This window comes from Eschrichtius robustus, chromosome 20 (genome assembly GCF_028021215.1).
Source record: "Eschrichtius robustus isolate mEscRob2 chromosome 20, mEscRob2.pri, whole genome shotgun sequence".
NCBI lineage: Eukaryota > Metazoa > Chordata > Mammalia > Artiodactyla > Eschrichtiidae > Eschrichtius > Eschrichtius robustus.
In genome coordinates, this window is record NC_090843.1 from 65,471,556 (window position 1) to 65,494,412 (window position 22,857).

General features: G+C 49.7%; 2 protein-coding genes across 4 annotated transcripts in view; both read right to left on the reverse strand.

Annotated features, from left to right (window-relative positions):
- The window catches only part of SLC5A10 (solute carrier family 5 member 10), a 55,050-nt gene extending 46,389 nt beyond the window's left edge, over positions 1-8,661 (reverse strand). The window contains exons 1-6 of the mRNA XM_068530252.1: positions 8,508-8,661; positions 7,492-7,563; positions 7,124-7,228; positions 6,743-6,802; positions 5,973-6,077; positions 34-139 (exon numbers count right to left, since the gene is read on the reverse strand). Coding sequence (XP_068386353.1) covers positions 34-139; positions 5,973-6,077; positions 6,743-6,802; positions 7,124-7,228; positions 7,492-7,563; positions 8,508-8,621 — 562 coding nt within the window. The 5' untranslated portion in view covers positions 8,622-8,661. The remainder of the gene's footprint in view (positions 1-33; positions 140-5,972; positions 6,078-6,742; positions 6,803-7,123; positions 7,229-7,491; positions 7,564-8,507) is intronic.
- Positions 8,662-16,317: 7,656 nt separating this feature from the next.
- PRPSAP2 (phosphoribosyl pyrophosphate synthetase associated protein 2) overlaps positions 16,318-22,857 on the reverse strand; it is a 39,228-nt gene continuing 32,688 nt past the window's right edge. For all 3 annotated transcript variants that reach the window (XM_068529930.1, XM_068529928.1, XM_068529929.1), the window contains one exon: positions 16,318-21,507. In XM_068529930.1, coding sequence (XP_068386031.1) covers positions 21,479-21,507 — 29 coding nt within the window. In that variant the 3' untranslated portion in view covers positions 16,318-21,478. The remainder of the gene's footprint in view (positions 21,508-22,857) is intronic.

Here is a 22,857-nt window from a genome sequence, read left to right on the forward strand (position 1 = left end):
ACAGGCCACAGCTGCCCCCCGCAGGCGCCGTACCTGCGATGGTGTACAGGGCCGTGATGGTGAGCGTGAGGATGGTGGACAGGTAGAAGCTCCAGCCCAGGCAGATGTGCACGAAGAGGGCCCCTGCGTACAGGTCCATCTGCGGACGGGAAAGGGGTGTGTGCAGGGGCCCGAGGTAACCGCAGGGCCCGGAGCGCCCACACCCAACGTGTGGCCTTGGTGCCCCATAGAGGAAGAAGGGGAGACACCCCACAACCTGCCAGGGACTGTCCTGAAGGGAAGTCCTGGCTGTGGGCAAGCAGTGTGCAGGGGACGTTGCTGCTGTTAATAAAGTCCTGAGCGGCCCCTGCCCACCAGGGAGCAGTGTTGCCGTTCAGTCTGGCCCCTGCCTGGGGATGGAAAAGGGGGAGTCCGGGAGGGCTTCCTGGAGGTGGGGGGGCCCAAGAAGACGAGTGAGCCTCCATCTCCAGACCCACGTCTGTCTGGGTCCCTGTTCTCTGCTCCCTGTTAGGCAGGGCACCCCAAGAAGAAACCAGATGTGTGCCAGGGGTGGGCTGGGGGAACAGAGGGACCATCTTGCTTATTGACCCCCCATGGGGTTGACACTGAAGCCAGGACCACGTCTCAGGCCGAGTCTGCTTCCTAGGGCTGAACTGGACACAGTCCTGCCATCCCAGGCCCTGGGGCAGCACAGGGGCAGGAGTTGAAGCCCTGGGACGAGTCTTCCAGCCTCAGCACTGGAATGGGCCTTAGGGACCACAACCGCCCGGCCCCCTCCCAACCACTGCGCAGTGGGTGCCCGGGGAAGGAGGGAGGACCCCATCCTGTGGTACCTAGGGGCTGGGCCAGGGTCCCTCCCCCCACAAGTTTCCAAAACTGCCATTCTGGGCTTGCTTAATGGCAGGGAGATAACCCAAAATACAGCCTTTGGGGCCAAGAGGCTCCTCAGAGAGCTGGGCAAGCCCGCAGTTTAGCGGAGCTTGCCGAGTCGGGGACAGTCTGCTCGAGGCCCGGGGCACCGGCCCAGCTGGGAGCTGACCAGCCCCGCTTGGAGTCAGGCTTGTGGAACCCCTGCTTCCCCCAGGCTCCTCCCCTCCCCTCTCCTGGAGAGGGCACCCGCCAGCGTGGGCACTCAGACAAGGTGTTCTCGGGAGGCGGCAGCCCCTCACTCTGGTCCCCCCACCCCCCGGCTGTGAGTGTGTGTGTCCACCTCCAGCCCAAGCTAAGAAGCCCAGAGCTGCTGAATATCAGAGCAGGAAGGACTCTCCAAGCCCCCTGCCCCATCGGACCAGGGACAAACTGAGGCCCACGGAGGGCAAGCGACCTCCCCAAGGCGACGCTCTGGCAGGTATCAGAGATGGAGGGGACAGGCGACAGAGCAGGGGGGCTCTAGAAAGCAGCAGCCCCTCCTCCCACCTGGCTGTCCTCCAGCCACTGCTCAAGACCACTCCCCGGACCCCATCTGCCTCAGAGGACAGCCCTGGTCTGTGCGCCCGGCCTTCAGGCTCTGGCCACGCATCCCTTTAAGCCCAGGTAAGTCCGGTCACACCAGACTGGCCGACATTCCACACCAGGCACTTTGCTGCCTCCAGGCCTTGGCTCGCCCAGGTCCCTCTGCCCTGGGGCCTCCCAGTCTCTGCATCTCATCGCTCAGGACTCAGCCCGCCCGATGCCCTGCTCCCCGACTGCTCTACTGCTCAGGGACTTCCTTCCAGGGCAGCGGATCTGAAGAGTGATGCGCGGGCAGCGGGAACAGCACGGGCACAGGTGTGGAGGTGGGACTTTAGCCGCCGTCCCCCCTGGGGACCCTACGCAGCCGCTGCTGGAGGCCAGCAAATGTGCGGTTGCCTGCCGGCTCTAAAGGAGACCCCGCGAGGAGCCTCAGACGGCCCCCGGCAGGATCTGACCTCTCCTTCTGCCGACGGAGCTCCCTCTCCTGGGGCCCCATGTGAGCTGCAGCCTGCTAGAAGCTAAGAGCCCCGCTCGGACCTGGGCCTGTGTCCCTGGTGAGCACGTCGCCTTACCTCCTGAGCCTCTGGGTAAAGTGCGGGTGCAGATGTGGAGAAACACAGGCACTTGTGCTCGGCCCCCTCTGGCCCTGCTGGCTTCTGCAGGCCCTGCGCAGGGCAGGCCAGGGAGGCGCAGGCAGGACCCCTGAGGGAGCCGCTCCACTCCACAGAGCGGGGCACGGGCGCAGAGGCACGAAGCGACTGGCCCAAAGCTGCACGGTTGTGAGCAGGGCCGCGGCTGCAGGGCTGACCCTCAGGGCCCCTGAGAGGGTGGACCCCCCTCCCTGCACCATCCCACGGGCTTGCAGGGGCCATGAGCCCCGGACACGGGAGGGAGCTGGGCTGAGCTGACCTGAAGGCTAGGGCTGATCCGCTGGCTCCTCACAGCTCCCCACAGGCACGTGCCCCCTGGCTGGGCACTGCCCTGCCCTGCCCTGGCCACCTTCCTGCACTGGACCCTATTGCCCCCTCCCTTTGTGGGTAGCAGAGAAGCTGGGCAGGTCCCTGCACCGACATTTACCACGCGTTTACCCTAAATCATCCTGTGTCCCCGACCCCCAACCTCGCCCATCTCCACAGAGGCTGTCACTGTCCCTTCAGTGTTCTGGACACGTCTCATCTTTGCCACACTCCCTGTACCCAACCCACTGGCCACGGCGGTTGATTCTCCAAAGTACTCCTGCCCGCCTCCACTGTCCCCACCCTGGGCCCCATCCCTTTGAAATCCCCTCGCTGGTCCCTCCTGCACTCGGCTTGTTCAGAGGGAGCTCCGAGGTCTCTGCATCTCCACTCACACAGAATGAAACCCACCGTCCGGCCCAGAGGCCCTGCACGCACCCTCTCCCCAGCCCCACCGGCTTCCCTCAGCGGCTGGACCACCCTCTCCAAAGCAAGCCTGTCCCCTGCTCCTTCTCTTCCGTCCAGATTTCAGCCCTGCATTTGCTGCGCTGATCACCCTTGTGCCACTTAGTGTGGATGCACGGCTCTGTTTACTTATCTCATCTGCCTGGAAGGAAAGGTCCTTGAGAACGAGAAATGGGTTCATCATGGGTGCCCACCCAGGGCCTGGCACACAGCAGGTACTCAATAAACAGGCACGTTTGCATAGACCAGGGGCTGGCACACTACAGCCCACAGGCCTGATCCCATCAGGCGCACTGGTGTGTCTTTCAAACGCCAACAGCAAACTTCAGTGGTGTGTAAGTGGTGTGCAAAACTGAGCATACTTTCTATCTGGCCCCTCACGGAAAACCTAGCCGAGCCTGACATGGATGATTCCATTCAGTCCCATGAGGTGTGCTGGGCACCTAGTACCACTGGGGATACACCAACGAACAAAGAGAAAAAATGGGGGAGGTGGACCGTGGCCATTCTAATGAAATCATTCGGCGTAAGAAGGTAGCACGTGTGTGAAAGACAGGGGGCTCAGGTCTGCACCTGCGGGGCAGCCGAGGGCCTCGCTGAGAGGGTGAGATGTGAAAGACCTGAGAGGCAGGAGCGTGAGCCACGTGGATATCCAGGGGAAGAGGTTCCGGCCAGAGGACACAGCAGGTGCAAAGGCCCTGTGGCAGGGTCAGGCCTCGGGTGTGCTCGGTATAGCTGGAGTGATGTGTGCGTCGGGAGAAGCAGGAGAGGTGAGGGTCTTGTTGGCCACGGTTGGCCTTTACCCTGAGTGGCCTGGGGTGTCAGGCCGGGTTTCTCTATCTCCCAGAGCACATGGTGATGGAGCTCAGTTCCCCTCAAGGCCGTGTGAGGCCCCCTGCCACCCACGGCTTGCTCTCTCTGCAGGCCACTGTCCCCACCTGGGGGCTGGTGGCAGGCAGGCCCTGTGGTCTCTGGACAGGCTGCAGCTGGTGAGGGTCCTGGGTGTGCAGACATGTGGGGGCGTTCTTGGGGCTCCACCCAGTGAGGTCAGGGCCTCTGGGGGCCGGCTGGGCACACACACCGCAAACAGCTTCAGCCCAAAGCATTAGCTGGGGGGCCCCAGTCCCTCCCAGACCCAGCCCGGCCATCCGCATTCCTCCTGCTTCCCTGTCCGCTTCATCCAGGCAGCCCCAGCATCGGCACTGAAGCCCCAGCCTTGAGGTTCCCCATTTTATAGGTGGGCAAACTGAGTCATCCCATCACAAAGTGGAGTTTGAAGTGCCACGTCCTGGGTCCTTCAGCACCACAGGGCAGTGGTCGGGCCCACTGGGCTCTAACAGTTGTCTCTGCCCGATTCAGCAAGTGGTGACCTTGAGCAAGTGGTGGCCACTCCCTAGGTCTCAATCGTCTTGTCTGTAAACAGGGCTGCGCACGAGGTGGCCTCTAAGGACCCCCCACTTTGCCCCCCAACCCCGCCATTCTGGACGTCCTGCCCAAGCTCTGAGTGTGAGGTGTGAGCTCTGCCTCAGAGCCACCAGCGGGACGAACAGGGGGGTGGCGGGGAAGGAAGCCCTACGCCCAGGGGTTGGCCTCGCCAGACTGCCCCCCGCCCCCCGCGCAGTCCATCCTCCGGGGGTGCCGCTGGCACTAGCACAGACCGGACCGCGTCACCTCTGCTCAAAGCCCCCAGGGCCCCTTGGGCACTCCTCACTCATCTCTGACGGAGCCCCCTGGGCCAGGGCCCTGGGCCAGGGCGGGAACTGCCACCCAAGAGCCAGCTGCGGCCCTCAGGTCTGGCTCGTGTGATGGCTGCTCCGCCTCAGCCGCCACCGCTCCCTGTCACCTCCCTCCCAGCCCCTCCTCTGCTCCCGAGGCGCCTGGCCCCTGCAGTCCGGGCCTCCGGACAGGACCACCCCAGACGTGCCCCACGCCGCGCACCTCTCTCCTTGGCGTTTGCGCCCCCCATGCCGTCCGTACCCCCTTCTCCACTAGACCCCAACCAACGCCACCCCAGCAGGCGCCGCCAACCCCTCTTCTGGGTCCGCACTGTCCCCCGCCCACCGTGACACACCTGCGTCCCCCTGTACTGAGGCCCTGCTGCCGGGAGGCGGCCGGCACGGGGGGCGGGGGGGGCGGGTAGGAGCCCGCGTGGGAACCGGGCCTGCAGGGCAGCGGCGCCGTCCGGTCAGCAGAGGGAAGGCCCAGGGGAGAACGTCTTAGGACCCGTCCAGGGAAGAAGGCGGCGCCTGCCCTCTAACCACCCCGAGACCCACCGAGAACGAGACGTGCAGCACCGGTGGAGCACCGGTGGAGGCCCGGCTGGCCGAGGCTGCCGGGGCTGCAGCGGCCGCGGAGGAGGAAGCCCCGGCCACGCCCGCAGAAGCGCCGGGCCTGGCGGCCAGGCCTCACGGGGGAGGAACCAGGCCCGGGGCTGGGCGGGCTCGCTCGGCCGGAAGCAGGCCGCCCAGGACCCGCCGTCCACCTCTGAGCCCTCGCAGGAGCCGGAGCTGCAGCGGCTGGACGGCCTCAGGGGACCGGCAGGCACCCAGGACTCGGGAGGGAGAACCCGAGGCCTGGTGCTGCCGCGGAGTCCCCGCGCGCTGGGGACCAGCTCCCTGCCCTCCCGGCCTCCGTCTCCCTACCTGTGAAACCCAGGGTGTGGACAGGACGCGCCCCACGCTGGCCCTCCAGCGGGGCCAGGCCCCCAAGGGAAAGGGGGCGCCGCGGGGTCAGCCTAGCGGAGGACTGACCACCACCCGGCCTCACGGGCCAGAGACCTCGGGCTCTGGGCGCCCCCTAGTGGGCGGTCCCGGCTCACCCGGTGCCGGCCCTTAACCAGAACCCCTGACACCCCGTATCCAGAACCTGGGCAAAACAGGAGTCACAGGGCCTGCGTTCTGCCCCCACATTCGCCGGCTGCTGAGCCCAGCCCCAGGTTGCTGGGCCAGCTGTGTGACCCTGGGCAAATCAGTGTGCCTCTCTGGGCCTCAGTTTCCCCAGCTGTTAGACAAGGCAGAGACAGATCAAGGGATGTCAGGTCCCTTCGAGGGCCCCAGAGCAGGGATGTTCCAGCCAGAAGCTGGGGGTGAGGCAGCTCACCGATATCTTGGTGAAGACAGACAGCAGCAGCGACAGGACAGACAGGTACATGCGTATCCGTTGGCCTCCATAGCGCTTCTGGATGTATTCAGGCATGGTGACAATCTGGCGGGGGCACAGGGGCAGGGGTTAAGCATGCTGCGAGACCACAGCCAGTGTTCAGGACCGGGAGCTTCTCACAGTCCCAACACCAGGCCTGGAATTCCAGGCTAAGCGTTCCGATCACATCCTGAGGGGCTCAGGCCGGGGCATGGCAGGCTGAGACAGGAGGAATGGATTCGGGGGACTGTGCCTGGGGGCACAGGGATGAGTTTTCAGGCCGTGGTGACAAATCCAGATGAGCTTCGGCTGGTTGGGGAAGCTGGCTGTGCCAGACTGAGACATCCAGGAAATGGGATCCCCTGGACTTAGTGACAGCCCAGCTGGGGCTGAAGGAGAGGCAGAGTCAAGGACAGTGTCTCCTGGGTGTGCCACCCAGGTGTGCAGCCCAGGTGTGCAGCCTGTGTGCTCGGGTAGATGCATCACCCCCCAGAGGCAACACGCAGGTACAGGAGAAACAAACAGACGAGGCCCATGGGCTGAGGTCCGAGGGGACCTGTCTTCGTGGGCTGATGGGAATGATAGTTGGACTAACAACAAACCCAGAACTGAGAGTTGTGGGTTCACTCACCTCGTGAGTGAAGCCAGGGGTCCTGCCCATCACCACCACCCACTGCAACCAAGGCCCGGACGCAGGCGAGGCTGTCCTGAGGCCCCAGGAGCAGACTCACCTCCGAGGAGATGTAGATGGGCACGAATACCCACGCCAGGGCCAGCAGCACGTATGTGGCCTGAGGGGGACAGAGGCAGAGTAAGGACAGCAGACACCAGGGGTCTGGAGGCCTGAGTTGCCATGAGAACCTGGGGCGGCCCGCCCCCGCCCCCCCGCAGCCCTATAAACAGATGGCCAGGCAAAGGCTCACGGCTTCCCGCTGCTCTTCAGCATTCTGAAGACCCAGCTTCCCCAGGAACACCGCCTGCCTGGACGCTGGGAGCTGCCCCTCTGGCCACGGAGGGGTAGGCTCTGATGCAGCCCCATCCAGCGTCTCTCAAGGTTGCTGTGCTTCCTCCCACGGCCCCCCACAGCCTGGGCCCGCCTTCCAGGAGCTCACGTGCCACTCGAAGCCTGCCACCGCCAGGCCTCCAGCTGCGCCCGAACCCGCCAGTCCGATGAAGAGGCCCGAGCCCTCGCTGCTGGCAAAGAGGGAGGCTCCCATCTGGAGGAGAGAGAGGAAAAGGATCTAGCAAGAGGCCCACCCCGACTCCGAGCCCCACCCTTTCCACGTTTTCCAGCACCCCAGCTTGGGGACCCCCTGCCAGTCTCAGCTTGCCCCGTCACTGCCTGCTTGGGCTGGCCTGGGGGGTGACCTTGGGTGAGGAGGACACACATAGTGACCTCAGGGATGCAGATGAGGGCTGACCTAGAGGTCAGATGCGGCCCCACCGGAAGGAGGGGCGGGAGGAGTCAGGGTGCACTCACCGGCCCCCATGTCATGTCCCGGCCCGCCAGGAAGTAGCCGCTCACCGTGTTCCTGCTGGCCCGGCACGAGGACTGCAAGGACAGAGGTGGAAACTGGAGCCTTCGCGTGGCTCATGCCGCTGTTGCGGAAACAGTCCGCTGGCTCCCCAAAGAGTTAGATGCACAGATTATCCCGGGACCCAGCAAATCCACTCCCAGGATACAGAGAACTGAAAACAGGTGCTCGAGCAGGTGTACTCAAATGTTCACAGCGGTGTTATTCACAACAGCCAAAGGGTGGAAACAGCCCAAATGCTCATCAGCTGCTGGCGTTAGGAGTAGACAGGAGGAGGCCCTCCCCTCTGTGCAGGGTCCTGGGGTTCACTGGGCAAGTCCCTGTCCCCTGAAGCCCCGGGGTTCACCTGTAAACGGGGCTGGCCTCTGGCCCGGGGCTGTGGGCGGGTTAGGGTGATGTGCATAGTGCCTGCATAGAAGGGGCCCCGCTGCAGCCTCTGATGACCTAAATCACTTCTCTCCTATCAAAGGTGGGAGAAACTGGCTTATGAACTAGGCTAGGCTGGTGGACACGGAGTTGTCAAAACAGAGACTCCCGGGTCCTTCGCACCCCGCCCCGCCTCTGGATTCTGGCCTAGCTGGTGTGGGTGAAGCTGAGAACCCCTGTGATTCTATCGTTCAGGGCGATGTTCGCCCTGTGAGTCCATCTGACATCGGAGGCGAGGCCAGGAACACGGCATGCTGTGCCCGGGCCCCCAGCTTGTCAGCCGCATAGAAGGCCCCGAGCCTCCCACTCGGCCTGCCCTTAAAGAGACTTCCTGTTCCTCACTTTAGAGACTGAGAAGCTGTTGCCGAAGAGCGAAAGGGGCTTGGTCAAGGTCTCCGACAAATCTCTCCCGGGGCTGGGAGGAGGACCCCGCAGGCACCAGGCCTCCAGGGAGAGGATGCAATGCCCAGGGACGTGCCGGCCGGTTCCCGCACCCCACCGCCCACCCCAGCTGGTACCACCACCGTCCTCTCACCCAGATGCCCACGGCCACGTTCAGGGCAAAATACACGGTTATGATGGTGATGTCGACCACACTCAGCTGCGGCCCGGGGGCGTGGAGACCGCTGGTAGAGTTGTCCGCAGCCATCCTGCAGCAGGGCCAGCTCGAGCGAGAGGGACTGAGGCCAGACCGGGGCAGAAAGGGCTTCCCGGCAGGAAATAAATTGATGATTAAACCGAGCCGACGGTGCCGTCTCCTGCTCACGGTGTGGCCGCGTGCAGGGAAGCTGCTTCAAAGTGCAGCTACATCTCCTCCACCCCCAGTGGGGATCGAGGGAGTGGGGAGCGCTCGGGGGAGGCTTGGGAAAAGTAAAGGGAGCCTAGTGGATCCAAAGGTAACCAGAATAGTCCCAGAAAGGGGTCGTCACTGAATGGGTGGCTGAACCTGTATGTAATTCGGATAAGAAGCACGGAGGGTTGGGGACAGATGCCCCACTTCTGGGGACACTGCCAGGATGGCAGCCACATCCTTCTGCAGCCAGCAGGCCGGGAGTGGACCGAGAGGGTCTTGGGATAGTGACTTGCGTCACGTGGTTCACTCCCAGCCACGGCAGCCCTGGTCCTAGAACATCCTTCGTTGGACAATAAAGGCCTCTCGCCAAATTTCCTGCTCCCTTTTCTAGACCAGTGATCAGGCCAAACCGTCCCATCCTGACCATCCTCTTGGGTCCCCAGGGTCTCCCAGGACCACAGATACTGGGTCCCAGTATCTAGCAAGCGTCTGCCAGGGGCTGAGGGCCACCATGCTTAGCTCTTCTGCACACTGTCCCATTTTGTGCTCAGAGTAGGTGGTATGGGTCACAGTCAAGGAACGAAGGCAGGAGGCTGGCCACCTGTCCCTGCATGACCACTTGAGGGCCAGAGCTGGGCTTCAGCTCCACATCTGACCCCAGATGCTCCCCGTTGGTGGCAATGATGTCTCTGGTTCCACTGGGTCCTTCCTGCTCAGATGCTTGCTCACTCGTTAAATCAGTGTGTACAGCCGGGTGGGTCTCAGTGTGTGACATTTGGAGTTTAACCGGGACACGCAGCCCCTCCAGAAGTGTTAATGAGTGAACGGCTGGCACTGGGAACACACTGGCCTGCAAAACCAACTGTGCCTGTTACTCGGTAACCAAGGCGGAGGGTTTAAAGATTAATCCCCTCACATGCAGGACTAGACAGGGAAGAAAAAGTAAGTCACTGCTTACAGTAAAGTCAGGCAAGCTCAGACCGCCCCTCCCCAACTACCCTCACCTTCAACAAACTAGCCTCTCAGGTGGTTTTGCTTCCCAAGCCATTGCTAGAAATGTATCGTGAATCAAAAGATCACTTTGTACTGGTCAGAAGGACACAACGGGATAATGTCCAGATTTATTAAACTGGTCTCCTAAAGATGCAGTAGCTGAAAGAACAGTATTTGGTTCCCGCTCCTCAGCCTGGGTCTCGGAAGGAAATAAACCACTTAGAGACCACCCTGCCACCCCCTCCACCTTCTGATCGAAAGGCCTGGGGAAAGGAGGCCAAGAAGAGCTGATGGATGGCGACAGGGAGAGGGCGGCAGTGGAGGAAATGAAGGGAGCCTTTATGTCCTGTTTACAAACACCACTTCTGACACCAAATGGGTGTGGGTTTTCTCCACTCCGGCCAATTCTCCATCCCTCTGGACACCAACTGGGTGTCCTGTGACTCAACTCAATTCTGACATTATCTGCGAGTTAGCGCAGACCCCACAGGCTAAGGGCTCGGTCGGGCAAAACTGCTCCCACTTCACATGCCAGGTGCAAGTCCTGGGCCTCCCATACTTCTGCTGACCGTCTGTAAATTGGGAGCTCCCATACCCCTTCTTCAGGTTTGATAATTTGCTAGGATGGCTCACAGAACTCAGGGAAACACTCGATTACTTATGATTGTTATAAAGGATATTTACAAAGGATTCCGATGAAGAGGTCCATTGAGTGAAGTCCAGAAGAGTCCTAGCAGCAGTGTGTTCACCAGCCTGGGACAGTGTGTTCCCTTCATCGTGTGGGGCTTTTATGGAGGTGTTGTCACCTAGGCACGATGGATTAAATCACTGGCACTAATAATTAGCTCAAGATTGAAACTTCCAATCCTCTAATCATGCCTTGGTCTTTCTGGTGTCCAGCCCCCATCCTGAAGCTCTCTAGGGGCCACTGGATTGTATACTTTAAAATAGTTTAAGTGGTGAATTTTATGTTATGTGCATTTTACCTTGAGAATAAAAAACATAGGCTTCTGGAATTTAAAAGGCGTTAGAGGTCTTGGCCTCCTGCAGAGATGTACTGAACCAAGGTAGAACCCAGCACCTGTTAAGATTTTCTTCAAATAAACAGCAATACAATAACAGTAGGGGACTTAAATGCCTCACTCTAACAATGGATAGATCATCCAGACAGAGAAGCATAAGGATACAGTGGATTTGAACAACACTACAAACCAATAGACCTAACAGACATATGCAGAACATTCTATCTAATGACAGCAGAATACATATTCTCAAGTGCATATGGAACATTTTCTAGAATAGACTATATGTTGGGCCACAAAAGAGGTCATAGCAAATTCAAGAAGACCGAAATCATACCAAGTATCTTCTCTGACCACAGAGGTATGAAACTAGAAACCAATAACAAGAAGAAAACTGGAAAATTCACAAATGCATGGAAATTAAGCAACACTCTCCTGAAAAACCAATGGATCAAAGAAGAAATTATAGGGGAAATAAAAAAGTTCCTTCAGACGGATAAAAATGGAAACACAACATACCAAAACTTATAGGTTGCAGCAAAAGCAGTTCCAAGAGGGAATTATATAGCAATAAATGCCTCAATTAAGAAGCAAGAAAGATCCCCCCAAAATAACCAAACACTATGACTCAAGGAACTAGGAAAAAAACAAATGGAGCCCAAAGTTAGCAGAAGGAAGGGAGTAACAAAGACTAGAGTAGAAATAAATGAAATAGAGAACAGGAAAGCAATAACAAAGATTAACCAAACTAAGAGCTGGTTCTTTAAAAAGATAAAAAAATTGACAAACCTTTAGCTAGACTAACAGAGGAAAAAAGAGAGAGGACACATATCAACGAAATTTTAAATGAAAAAGGAGACATTACAACTGATACAACAGGAATACAAAGGATGACAAGAGGCTACTATGAACAACTATATGCCAACCAACTGAACAACCTACAATAAACGGAAAAATTCTTAGAAACATACGAACTACCAAGATTGAATCAGGAAGAGATAGAAAGTCTGAACAGACCAATTCCTGGTAATGAGATTGAGTCAGTAATCATAAATTTCCAAATGAAGAAAAGCCCAGGACCAGATGGCTTCACTGGTGAATTCTGCCAAACATTGGAGAATTAATGCCAATCCTTCTCAAAATCTTCCCAAGAACATCAAAGAGGAGCTTGAACACTCTCAAGGTCACATGACAAGGCTAGCATTACCCTGATGCCAAAGCCAGAGAAGGACGCTACAAGTAAAGAACCAATATCCCTGATGAATTTAGGTGCAAAAATTCTCAATAAAATACTAGCAAACCAAACTCAGCAGCACATTAAAAGGATCATTCACCACGATTAAGTGAGATTTATACCTGGGATGCAAGGATAGTTCAACATATGGAAATCAATGTGATAAATCACATTAATAGAAAGAAAGAATAAAAATCATATGATCCCTCAATAGAGGCAGAATAAGCATTTGACAAAATTCAACATCCATTCATGATAAAAACTCTTAACAAATTAGGTACAGAAGGAAGTTCCTCAACATAATAAAGGCCATGTATGAAAAGCCCACAGCTAACATCATACTCAGTGGTGAAAGGCTGAAAACTTTTCCTCCAAGATCAGGAATAAGACAAGAGTGTTCCCTCTCCCCACTGCTATCCAACACAGCACTGGAAGTCTTTGCCAGGGCAGTCAGACAAGAAACAGAAACAACAGGCCTCAGAATTGGAAAGGAAGAAGTAAAACTGTCTCTATCTGAAGATGACATGATATTGTATGTATAAAAAATCCTAAAGACTCCACCAAAACAAAACAAAACAAAAACAAACAAAAAAACCCTGTTAAATCTAGTCAACAAATTCAGTAAAGTTGCAGAATACAAAATTAACATACAAAAGTCAGTAGCATTACTATACACTAACAACAAATTACCTGAAAAGGAAATAAAGAAAATGATCCCATTTACAATAGCATCAAAACCAATAAAATACTTGGGAATAAACTTAACCAAGAAGATGAAAGATCGCTACTCTGAAAACAATTAAGACATTGATGAAATTGAAGAAGATGCAAATAAATGGAAAGGTATCTTGTGTTCACAGATTGGAAGAATTAATATTGTTAAAATGTCAATACTGCCAAAAGCCATCTACAGAGTCAATGCAATTCCTATCAAGATTCCAATGGCGTTTTTTAGAGAAGTAGAAAAAAACAATCCTAAAACTTATATGGAAACACAAAAGACCCCAAATAGCCAAATCCTGAGAAAGAAGAACAAAGCCGGAGACATCACACTTCCTGATTTTAAGCTATATTATAAAACTGTAGTAATCAAAACAGTCTGGTTCTGGCATAAAAACAGACAAATAGACCCATGGAACAGAACTGAGAGCCCAGAAACAAACCCAAGCATGTACAGTCAACTAATATTTGACAAGGGATCCGAGAATACTCAATGAGAAAAGACAGTCTCTTTAATAAATGGTGCTGGGAAAATTGGAAATTCACATGTAAAACAATGAAACTAGACCCCTATCTTAAACCACTTACAAAAATTAACTTGAAATGAATTAAAGACTTAAATGTAAGACCTGAAACTATGAAAAACTCCTAGAAGTAAATATAGTAAAAAAAGCTCCTTGACATGGGTCTTGGCAATGATTTTTTGGATATGACACCTAAAGCACAAGCAATAAAATAAAAAAACAAGTGGAACTATATATCAAACTAAAAGATTTCTGAATATCAAAGGAAAAAATCAACAAACTGAAAAGACAACCTACAGAATGGGAGAAAATATTTGCAAACCTGTATCTGATAAGGGGTTAATATGCAAAAAAAAAAAATAAAGAATTCATACAACTCAATAGCAAAATAAATAAATAAAATTTAAAAATCTGATTTAAAAATGGGCAAAAGGCCTGAATAGACATTTTTCAAAAAAAGATATATGAATGGCCAACAGGTACATGAAAAGATGCTCAACATCACTAGTTGTTAGGGAAATGCAAATCAAAACAACGAGATATCACAAAATGAAAATTTCAAAACATTGCTGAAAGAAATTGAAGACCTAAATAAAATGGAAACACACCCCATGTTCATGGATTGGAAGACTTAATATTGTTAAAATTGCAATACTCCACGTATTTCATTCTTTTGGATGTTATATATTTTTGGGGGGGCAATACTTGATATACATCATACATTTATTAGTGATTATCCCTCTGAAATCAGCTACAATATTTAAAAAAATAATGATTGCACTATTTGGTCAAGCAGAACCAGGAACTTTCATTAAAAAAAAGTACAGGGCTTCCCTGGCGGCAGTGGTTAAGAATCCGCCTGCCAATGCAGGGGACACAGGTTCATTCCCTGGTCCGGGAAGATCCCACAGGCCGCGGAGCAACTAAGCCCATGCACCACAACTACTGAGCCTGCGCTCTACAGCCCGTGAGCCACAACTACTGAGCCTGTGAGCCACAACTACTGAAGCCCGTGCGCCTAGAGCCTGTGCTCCACAACAAGAGAAGCCACTGCAATGAGAAGTGCGCACCACGACGAAGAGTAGCTCTTGCTCACCGCAACTGGAGAAAAGCCCGTGTGCAGCAACGAAGACCCAACGCAGCCAAAAAAGAAAATATAAATAAATAAATTTATTTTTTAAAAAGTACAAATCTGTTAAAAATTTCAATTAGTATACACATATATATAACATACTAGTTATATTACATGCTACAAACCAAGGTGAATCCAATGGAATGGAAAAAAACACACATTTTCTTTTTAAAAAATATTTATTTATTTATTTGGCTGCACCGGATCTTAGTTGCAGCATGCAGGCTCTTAGTTGTGGCATGCAGGATCTAGTCCCCTGACCAGGGATGGAACTCGGGCCCCCTGCATTGGGAGCACGGAGTCTTAATCACTGGACCACCAGAGAAGTCCCTCAAAGTATTTTCTAATTCACCTTCTGATTTCTTCTTTCATCCCACTGGTTTTTAAAAAATGTTTTCTAATTTCCATGCATTTGTGAATTTTCCTGATTTCCTTCGGTTACTGATTTCTATTTCATTACATTGTGGTCAGAGAAGACACTTTGTATGATTTCAATCATTTTATTGAGACTTATTTTGTGGTTTATCATGTGGTCTATCCTGGAGAATGTTCTATGTGCACTTGAGAAGAATGTGTATTTTGCTCTTGTTGGGTGTATTTTGCTTTTGTTCTCTACATGTCCATTAAGTAGAATTGGTTTATACTGTTGTTCAAATCCTCTGTTTCCCTATTGATCATTTATCTAGTTCTATCTATTATCTTCAGAGGGTGCTTAAGTCTCCAACTATTATTATTGAATTGCCTACTGTCCCTTCAATTCTGTCAGTTTTTCCTTCACATTTATTGGGGGCTCCGTCGTTAGGTGCATATGTATTTATAATTTTTATATTGTCTTAATGAACTGACCCTTTTATAATCATATAATGTCCTTCTCTGTCTCTTGCAGGAATTTTTGTGTTAAAGTCTACTTTTTCTGATATTTGTATAGCCACCCCAATTCTTTTGGTTACTCTTTTTTTAAAATATTTATTTTTCCTTATTGTTTTGGCTGCATTGGGTCCTAGTTGCGGCACATGGGATCTTTCATTACGGCGCATGGGCTCTTCTTTGCAGCGTGTGGGCTTCTCTCTAGTTGTGGCACATGGGCTCCAGAGCACGCAGTTTCTCTAGTTGAGGCGCACAGGCTCAGTAGTTGTGGCACACGGACTTAGTTGCCCTGTGGCATGCGGGATCTTAGTTCCCTGACCAGGGACAGAACCCGCATCCCCTGCATTGGAAGGTGGATTCTTTACCACTGGACCACCAGGGAAGTCCCTCTTTTGGTTGCTCTTTGTATCAAATATCTTTCCATCTTTTCACTTTCAACCTTATTTGTGTCTCTGGAGACAATTCTTTTGCACACAGCATATAGTTGGATCACTTTTTTAAAATAATTTTTAATTTCTTTTAACATTGTGTAAGTTTTGTTTGTTTGGCCACACTGCATGGCTTGTGGGATCTTAGTCCCCCGACCAGGGATTGAACCTTGGCCCTAGCAGTGAAAGCACCGAGTCCTAACCACTGGATCCCCAGAGAACTCCCAGTTGGATCATTTTTTAAAAATCCATCCTGCCAATGTCTGCCTTTTGATTGGAAAGTTGTATTCATTGACGTTAATATAATTACTGATAAGGAAACACTTCTGCCAGTTTGCTATTTGTTTTCTATATGTCATATCTTTTTTAGTCCTCAATTCCTCCACTACTCCCTTTTTGGTGTTGCATAGATATTTTCTAGTCTACCATTTTGGTCCCCTTCTCCTTTCTTTTCCTATGTATTTTTTACTTATTTTCTTAGTGGTTGCCCTGGGGATTACAATCATTATCCTAATACGATGGTGAATTTTACTAGTCAGCTTGGCTAGGCTTTGGTACGCAGTTTTTTGACAAACCAGTCTAGGTTTTTCGTTTTTGTTTTTTTTTAAAGACTTTATTTTTTTTAGAGCAGTTTTAAGTTCACAGCAATACTGAGCGGCAGGTACAGAGATTTCCCGCATGGCCCCAGCCCCCAACACGCACAGTCTCTCCATTATCAGCAACCCCACCAGAGCGGTACATTTGTCACAACTGGTGAACATACATGGACACGTCATCACCACCCGAAGTCCACAGTTTGCATTAGGGTTTACTCTTGGTGTTGTACATTCTATGGGTTTAGACATATGTATAATGACATAGATCCATCATTGTAGTATCACACAAGAGTATTTTTCACTGCCACAAAAATCTTCTGTGCTCTATCTAGTCCTCCCTCCATCCCCACACCAGCCCCTGGCAACCACTGATCTTTTTAGTCTCCATAAAGACTGTCATATAGTTGGAGTCATATAGTATATAGCTTTTTCAGATTGTCTAATAAGATTCATTTTAGTTTCCTCCACATCATTTCATGGATAACTCATTCCTTTTTGCTGCTTGAATAATATTCCACTGTCTGGAAGTACCACAGTTTATTTATCCACTCACTTACTGAAGCACATTTTGATTGCTTCCAAGTTTTGGCAATTATGAATAAAACTGCTATAAAATTCCATGTGCAGGTTTTTATGTGGACGTAAGTTTTTGACTCCTTTGGGTAAGTACCAAGGAGCAAGACTGCTGGATCACATGGTAAAAGTGTGTTTAGTTTTCTGCCAAAGTGATTATTTTGCATTCCCACTAGCAATGACGGAGTTCCTGTTGCTCCACATCCTTGTCAGCATTTGGTGTTGTCAGTGTCCCAGATTTTGGTCATTCTAATAAGTGTGTAGTGTATCTCGTTGTTTTAATTTTTAGTTCCTTGAAGACATGCGATAGAGAGCATCTTTTCATATGCTTATTTGCCATCTGTGTATTTTCTTTGGTGGTGTCTGTAAGGTCTTCAGCCCAATTTTTAATCGGGTTATTGTTTTCTTATTATTGAGATTTAACTGTTTTTACCAGTTCTTTATCAGGTAAGTGTTTTCCAAAGATTTTTCTCCCAGTCTGTGGCTTGTCTTTCACTCTCTTAACAGTGCATTTCACAGAGCAAAAGTTTTTAATTTTAGTTAATTCCAGTTTACCAATTATTTCTATCATGGACCATCCCTTTGGTGTCATATCTAAAAAGTCACTGCCATACCAAGGTCATCTAGGTTTTCTTCTACGAGTTTTATGTTTTTGACTTTTACACTTAAGTCTACATTCATTTTTTTTCCCATGTGAATATCCAGCTATTCAAGTACTACTTGTTGAAAAAATTATTTTTGGTCCACTATGTTGCCTTTGCTCCTTTGTCAAAGACTGGTTGACTATATATATGTGGGTCTATTTCTGGGTGCTCTCTATTCTGTTCAATTGGTCTGTATGTCTTTTCTTTCAACAATACCACACTTGTGATTATGGTAGTTTTAGAGTTGTCTTGAAGTGGGGTAGTGTGAATACGCCAACCTTGCTCTTCTCCTTCAATATTGTATTGGTGATCCTGAGTCTTTTATCTCTCCATGTAAACTTTAGGATCAGTTTGTCAAAATCCACATAATAACTTGGTGGGATTTTGATTGGGATTGCATTGAATCTTTTTATTTATTTACTTTTGGCTGCACTGGGTCTTTGTTGCTGCGTACGGGCTTTCTCTAGTTGTGGCGAGCAAGGGCTACTCTTCGTTGCGGTGCGTGGGCTTCTCATTGTGGTGGCTTCTCTCTGTTGCAGAGCATGGGCTCTAGGTGTGCGGGCTTCAGTAGTTGTAGCTCGTGGCTCTAGAGCACAGGCTCAGTAAGTGTGGCGCATGGGCTTAGTTGCTCTGCGGCATGTGGGATCTTCCTAGACCAGGGCTCGAACCCGTGTCCCCTGTACTGGTAGTTGGATTCTTAACAACTGCACCACCAGGGAAGTCCCTGGGATTGCACTGAATCTTTAGATCAAGTTTGAAAGAACTGACATCTTGACAATTAAGTCTTCCTCTCCATGAATATGGACTATCTCTCCATTTATTTAGTTCTTTGATTTTTCATCAGAGTTTTGCAGTTTTCCTTATATAGATCTTATACATGTTTTGTTAGATTTATACCTAAGTATGTCATATTTGTGGTGCTAATGTAAATGGTATTGTATTTTTTTTTTCAAATTCCACTTGTTCATTGCTGGTATATAGAAAACCAATTGACTTTGTATCCTGCAATCTAACTATAATCACTTATTAGTTCTGAGTTGGGGTGGAGGCATTGTTACTCTTTCAGATTTTCTACATTGATGATATTATCTGAGAACAAAGCAGTTTTATTTCTTCCTTCCCAATTTGTGTACCTTTTAAATCCTTGTCTTATTGCATTAACTTGGCTTTCCAGTACAATGTTGAAAAAGAGTGATGAGAGGAGACATCCTTGCCTTATTTCTGATCTTAGTGGGAAAGCTTCTTGTTTCTCACCAGTAAGTATGCTGTTCACTGTAGGTTGTCTGAAGATATTCTTTAACAAGATGAGGAAATTCCCTCTCTACTATGTCACTCAGTTTTTATCATGAATGGATGTTGGATTTTGTCAGATGATTTTTCTGCATCAATTGATATAATCATGTAATTTTTCTTTTTTTAGTCTGTTGATGTGATGGATTACACGAGTTGATTTTCAAATGTTGAGACAGCCTTGCATATCTGGGATAAACCCACTTGGTTATGCATAATTCTTTTTATACATTGCTGGAATTGTTCTGCTAATAATTTGTTGAGGATCTTTGCACCTATGTTCTTGAGATATTGGACTTTGCTTTATTTTTCTTGTAATGTCTTTGTTTTTTGTAGTAGGGTAATGCTGGCCTCATAGCATGAGTTAGGCACTATTCCTTCTTCAGCTGGAGGAGGAGGAGCTTGCAACAATGGGGGAGGTGAAGTAACAATGGCTACCAGCCTCTTTGCACTTCTTTGATCAGAAGCCGGTATCAGCTATCAGAGCACAGATCCCTGCTATCTGCAGGAGGGGGCCTTTTTGCCTATCCTGGTTCCCACAAGCTGGTACAGACTGCTCCAGGAACGTGTGCAGAGCTGCCTGCCACAGGGCTGGGAGTTGGGGCCGGGTATCTCCAACTGTACTAAGAGCCGGTTTTGACCAAAATTAGCTATAATCTACTGTCCAACACTTCCCCTGGAAATTGCAAACCTTCAACAGACTCCAGAATTCCAAAATCATCAGATGTATTTGCCACTGCAACTGTCCAGGTGGAGAGACAGATTCCTGGTGCTTCCTACTCCATCTTCCTCAAATCCTCTCTGTCTGGTTCACTTTTATTATTTCTCTCTCCTTATTGATATTCTCCATTTGGTGAGACATAATTCCCATGATTTCCTTTAGCTCTTGAGCATGTTTAAAACAGATGACTTCAAGTCTTTGTCTAGTAGGTCTAAAGTCTGAGCTTCCTCAAGGAAGACCCTGTGTATGGGCCCAACCTTCTTGTTTCTTTATATGCCTCGGAATTTTTTCTTGTTGTTGACAACTGGTATTTTAAATATTATAATGTGAAAGTCTGGAAATCAGATTCTCCTCCCTCCCCAGGGTTTGTTTGCGTAGTGGCTTTTCTCAACTGATTTTGTAAAGTCTGTATTCTTTGTTGTCTGTGGCAACTGAAATCTCTGGACAGTCAGCTAGTGAGTCACCACACACTTCCGTAAAACCCTGAAACCAAAAAAAAAAAAAAAAAAAAAAAAAGAGAGCGAGAGAACAACTCTCCCAGTCTGTAGATGGGCTGTGTGTCCTGGGGCATGCCTTCGACACTTTGCCAGAAAATTTACAACCTGGCCTTGGCCCTCACTTCTTGCTTACACAGAACCTCAAGGGCAGCCAGAGGTGCGAGCTTAAAGGCTTTCTCAGGTCTTTTCTGAGCATGCACTCAGAAAGCAAAGGTTTAAGGTTTTTTGGAAGAAAAAGTAATCTTTTTCTTTATAAGAAAGTCTTAATTCTTTCTTGCATGAATTGGAGGGGACTGCCATTACATGACCTTAGTGGCATAACTCAAGGGACCCCAGTGTCTCCCAGCCTGATAAACTCTAAGGTAGAGTTTTGAGTTCTGAACTCTGACAGACAATATTAGATGCTTGACACTGACAAGGGTCACATCGCTTGCCCTCTGTAACCCCCTCCCCGCCAGCATCTCATTCTCCAGAGCATGCAGTGCTGCATTTTGTTTAAACAAGGAGCAGAACAAAGATGCCACGCCAAGGAGCCACGCCAAGATGCAGATGGCAGCTCACGCCAACTCCTGACCTGCCCCAGTGGCTCACAGCTGGTGTTCCAATTCCTCTCCTGCTGCAGTCAAGTGACTATGCGTCGAGAACGTGCAGGGTCCTGGACAAACAGAACAGGGAAGATTACATCCCGAAGAGATGACTGCATCACCCCAAAGCTGCGGAAATCTCAACAAGCTGGTGAACATTTCAACATCCACAGCATGTACATTCAGCTCTCATTTTATTTTAGTTATAAAACAATTGCCAAAACACAAAGTTAAAAAAAAAAAAAAAACACACACAAATACAGTTTTTATTCCTTCTTTTGTTGCAGAAAATAAATAACGGTCACATATTCCATATGCGTGTCTATAAAAGCATTTCTAAAAATGTAATTTACTGGACTTCACAGCATAATCTTTTTGGCTTTTCACCTGCAGTATCATACAGTATATCATTTTACTTTATTAACTTTTTAAAGCACCTGGGCTCCAGCAACTTTGGGAAAAGGTTGTTTGTGAGCTTAAAATTTTTTTTCCAAGCTATTTTTTCAACAGGTAAACTGAACACAACCAGGTCTTAACTTACTTGAGAGGAGAATATAGTTTTTCTTTTATAAAAACTGCCCCCATAAACTCACAAACACCCAAATGGACTTAAGAAGTTGGTCTATCTTCACAGGAATTAACAAAAGGAACAAGACACAGACGGTCCCTGTGAAACACATCAGCCAGGCATGCGCCTCACGGTGCCTATTCTTACTATTCCAGTTTGGCCCTCGAGAGTTTTAAGAAAGGAAAGCTGCTCAGTCATCTAAACCTATGTTTCTGAAAAGGTAGGACATGGACTCCCCATTGTGAATCCGACGGATGGCTTCTGAAAGGATCATGCTTATATCCACAGTTTTAATTTTGGGGCACTGGAGCTTCTGGATTTCATGTGGAATTGTATTGGTAACCACCACCTGCAAATCAAGAGAAAAACAAGAGATCATAAAACCAAGTAGCTTCCTGGCTTGACCTGAAAATCTGATATAGTCTCACATCTCTGAAGTCCTATTTACAGGAGGACTGTGGGTCTACTGTGCCTTCAGCAATGTTTTCAGTCAGTGTGAATGCTACCTGTATCTTAGGTTAAGGTTTGAAAACCTTACACCCACTATGACAGCTACAGGCAAAAAGACAGATAACAGCAAGTGCTGGCAAGGACATGGAGAAACTGGAACCCTCATTCACTGCTGGTGGGAATGCAAACTGGTTCGGCTGCGTTGGAAAACAGTCTGGAGGTTCCTCAAAAGGTTAAACATAGAGTTACCGTGTGACCCAGCAATTCTCCTCCTAGGTAGACACCCAAGAGAAATGAAAACATCTCCATTTGAAAACATGTACATGAGTGCTCATGACAGCATTATTCACAACAGTCGGAGTGGAAACAACCCAAATTATGAACAGAAAGCAAAAAAATTACACGCATACAGTGAAATACTACATGGCAATAAAAAGGAATGAAGTACTGACACCTGCTACAACATGGATGAACTTGCAAAAAACATTATGCTAAGTGAAAGAAGCCAGAGATAAAAGGCCACATATTATATGATTCCATTTATATAACATGGCCAGATTAGATAAACCTATTGCAGAGATAGAAAGCAGATTACTGGTTGCCTAAAGCTGAGTGGATTGAGAAGAAATGGGGAGTGACTGATAATGGGTATGGAGTTTCTTTGTGGGGGGATGAAAATGTTCTAAAGGTGACTGTGGTAATGGTTGCACAATTCTGTGAATATACTAAAAACTACTGAAGTATACACTTTAAATGGGTGAATCATATGGCATGTGAATTACAGACATCCCCCACAGCCCCCATCCGAGGTTTCACTTTCCACAGTTTCAGTTACCCACGGTCAACCTCACTCTGAAAATACTAAATGGAAAATTGCAGAAATAAATAATTTATACGTTTAAAATTGTGCGCTGTTCTGAGTAGTGTGACGAACTCTTGGGCCGTCTCACTCCGTCCGGGATGTGAATCGTCCCTTTGTCCAGCAGATCCCGCCCGTTAGTCACTCAGCAGCCATCTCGGGTATCAGACCACAGTGCTTGTGTCCAAGTGATCCTTATTTTACTTAATTTTACAAAAGTAGTGAGGCTGGCAATTCAGATATACTAAAGAGAAGCTGTGAAGTGCTTCCTTTAAGCGAAAAGGCAAAAGTTCTCGACTTAAGGAAAGAAAACTGGGTGCTGAGATTGCAAGGAAAGAAAACTGGGTGCTGAGATTGCTAAGATCTATGGTAAGAATGAATCGTCCATCC